Source organism: Phoca vitulina, unplaced genomic scaffold, assembly GCF_004348235.1.
Source record: "Phoca vitulina isolate PV1807 unplaced genomic scaffold, GSC_HSeal_1.0 scaffold2690, whole genome shotgun sequence".
Classification (NCBI taxonomy): Eukaryota; Metazoa; Chordata; class Mammalia; order Carnivora; family Phocidae; genus Phoca; species Phoca vitulina.
In genome coordinates, this window is record NW_022592376.1 from 1 (window position 1) to 3660 (window position 3660).

The following is a 3660-nucleotide window of genomic DNA, read 5'->3' on the forward strand; positions in this document are numbered from 1 at the left end:
TATTTCAGTACAAATACAAAGATGGTTACCGAAAGCAACTTGGCCACCACATTGGAGCCCGAAACGTTGAGGATGACCCCAAGATAATGTGGTCCATGCATGTGGCCAAGATCCAGAGTGACAGGGAGTACAAGAAGGACTTTGAGAAGTGGAAGACCAAGTTCAGCAGCCCAGTGGACATGTTGGGGGTGGTCCTGGCCAAGAAGTGCCAGACCTTAGTCAGTGACGTGGACTATAAGAACTTCCTGCATGAGTGGACATGCCTTCCTGACCAGAATGACGTCATCCATGCTCGCAAGGCCTATGACCTCCAGAGTGACGTGAGTACCAGGACCCATTACATACCACTGGTGACCATGCTTATGATAGTAATACACGGTGATACATAAATAATGGTCTAGGATTTAGGTCGAGCCCTCAGAAGTAATAACATTTTTTCTCTTTGCCTCTCATTGACTGAGCCTTACTCTTCTTTTAGAGAGAACGTGATACCACCAAGCTATATCTAATTGGGCTTCATATTTGAAAAGACATAGACATGAAGTTTGGCTATTAAAGTTTTTCAGTCTTTTTCTTTCATTTTTTTAAATCAAGTGTCATAACAGCTTAAGTAAGGCTTGCTTTTGTGTTTGATCTCACCAGAACATTTACAAATCGGATCTCCAGTGGCTGAGAGGCATCGGCTGGGTTCCCATTGGGTCTGTGGATGTGGTCAAGTGCAAGAGAGCTGCAGAGATACTGAGTGACAACATCTACCGCCAGCCTCCGGACAAGCTGAAGTTCACCAGTGTGCCTGATTCCCTGGAACAGGTGCTGGCCAAGAGCAATGCCCTCAACATGAACAAGGTGAGCCCCAGCTGCCTCGAGCTTCTCTAAGATGCCAAAAGTTGCTCTCATACTCTAACGACCAGTGCACTTAAAATTATCCATTGAAGTGTAGGGTCACATTTAGCTCCTAAATTGCATACTTGAAATCCTCTAAATAATATCTATTATTTCCAGTTTTAACCTCGATAAGACTCAAACCTCAAATGGATTACCTTATACCAAAGTTTGGTTTATTTTTCCTAATTAGATTAATAATAATCATGCTTTATTGGACTTTTTGTAATTTCTGTTTCAAATGGTTTTTTAAATTTTTTATTTAAATTCAATTTAATTAACATATACTGTATTATTAGTTTCAGAGGTAGAATTTAGTGATTCATCAGTCTTATGTAATACCCAGTACTCATCACATCTCATGCCTTCCTTAATGCCCATCACCCAGTTACTCCATCCTCCCACCCAGCTCCCTTCCAGCAGCCCTCAGTTTGTTTCCTAGAGTTAAGAGTCTCTTAAGATTTGCCTCTTTCTCTGTTTTCATCTTACTTTATTTTTCCTTCCCTTCCCCTATGTTCATCTGTTTTGTTTCTTAAATTCTGCATATGAGTGAAATCATATGGTATTTGTCTTTCTCTGACTGATTTATTTCGCTTAGTATAATACCCTTTAGTTCCATCCACGTTATTGCAAATGGCTAGATTTCTTTCTTTTTGATGGCTGAGTTATATTCCATTGCATATATATACACCACATCTTCGAATGGTTTTCTGTCATCTTCTTTGATAGCATTTATACACAGAGGCTTGGGACAAAGACAAGACTCAAGTTCATATAATGCCTGATACCCCGGAGATCATGTTGGCGAGGCAGAACAAGCTCAACTACAGTGAGGTAAGTACAAAATTCTGTGGTGCTGCACTGATTTTGTTATCAGCATTACTGTTTGTTTTCCTGTACTTACTTTTGTGGAGATTCTCAGGCCTCAGCTATCATGGTACATGTGGCTCTGTGATATGAACACTCAGCTTATCCAGTCTTTCATTTCTGGGTTGAATAGTATATGCTATAGGATTCTCTGGGCAAACTGAAGTCACGTTACCTTTTTAGTTTATGGCCACTTCCAATGTGGGTCACTGGGGCTGAGGAGTATTTTTAGCATTTTCCAAGGGGTAAGATGGCCAGACAAAATGGTGGCTCAATATTTATACTGAAACACTACTTGTTGGTTACCTAATATTCAAGTCCAACTGGGCATGCTATCTTCTTTTCTAAATCTGGCAATCTTACCAAGGGGAACTCTGATGATACGTACCTTTTCCCTACCTGGATCCTGAATAAAATTGAGAGGTAAAACAAAGGAAGTCTAGATAGAAGTTGAAATCTCACATTTTTTACCACTAAAGTTAGGTTCAAGGATACATTTGTATGAGAACTAAACCTAACCGAACCCCAGAATTAGGTTCCCATTTGTCCAGAGGCCACACTGGAGCAGGGGGGTCAGCTCCACTCCCCTCAGGGCTAAGGTCTTGCTTAGAGCCCAGAGAAACAGAGAACAGCACTGGACTTATTCCTAGAGGGAACAGGTTAAAGCTGAGCAGGAGTGCCCAGTTATCCCTACCAGTTAAATAAATCAATAAGTCAGTACACTTCTTCATAGGCCGAGAGTAAAGGGGCAGAGAAAGGAGAAAGGTCAGAGAAAAATAATTGAGCTCCTTCTATAGAAAGAAAGCTTCAGGCATGGGAAAGAAGTGTTCTCTATGAACAGCACCGATTTTTTTTTATGTAAAATGCAATTTATAGGCACATGTTTTACTAATATGGTACAGCCAAAATTTAGAATCTTGAAGTTGTGATTATAGTCCAGTTAGCTATGTTTTAAATTGTACTTCAGCCTTTTTCTCATTTGTTTTTTAAACATTATAAAGTATTACCTGTTTGTGAAAGATGTTTTAATAAAGAAATGGATAAAAGTATATAAGTGTATATATTTTATATATAAATGAATAATATTAAACATTGTTCTACAATTTTTTCACTTAGAAATATGTAGAAATTGATGCTTTGTCAATTGATCTATATTATTAAATTATAATTATGTTGATATGCATAATATATCAAACCACATGATATATATTAATCTACAATATATATGATGGATTAATATATCAATCTATGTTAATACCAATCGATCTCATTTATTTCTAAAGCTAGGTATATGTTTTTGTTTTTGTTTTGGTAAGATGTAATTTATTTACTTTCAACATTGCTAGAAATTTAGGTTATTTCCAGAGCCTATCCTTTTTAAAATTATGCAGTATGTCACTTAGTAATCTCCCAATTGTTGCTGTCAAACTTTTCACTTTAACTCTTGACACTCTTTCTGTAGATTCTGTATAAACTCGCCAACGAAGAAGCAAAGAAGAAAGGCTACGACCTGCGAATCGATGCCATCCCCATCGTGGCGGCCAAGGCCTCCCGGGACATTGCTAGTGATGTGAGTAGCAACACTTCATGTATGCGCAAGGCTGGATGGAGGTGGGGGGAATGATCATCATTACAGCAGGGAGACGCATCTGGGTGCCAGTGAAAGCACATTTATTGTGCTTTAAGTGGGAAAAAAAAAAAGTCTTTCATTGGAGAAAGCTCTTTTATATTTTTAACTCCAAACAACTTTAATATTCATGTCCCACAGGTGGAGAGGGTATCCTAAACTTCAGTATAAAATTGAATTTGAATCTATAGTTGTTCATATCTACAATTATGAGACATTCATCTCCATATTTTGAGCATATAGCTTATAGAGAAATGAGAAAATGCCAGAAGGGTTAAAAAAAA

The 3660-nt window shown here is 38.1% G+C and overlaps 1 protein-coding gene across 1 annotated transcript; it reads left to right on the forward strand.

The window, feature by feature from the left end:
* Nucleotides 1–18: 18 nt before the first annotated feature.
* LOC116629739 (nebulin-like) lies at nt 19–3319 on the forward strand (the record flags this gene model as incomplete). The annotated part of the gene is made up of 4 exons (XM_032399973.1): nt 19–320; nt 643–846; nt 1612–1716; nt 3212–3319. Coding segments are annotated over exons 1-4 (651 nt in total), but the record flags the coding sequence as incomplete, so codon positions are not given.
* Nucleotides 3320–3660: the final 341 nt, after the last annotated feature.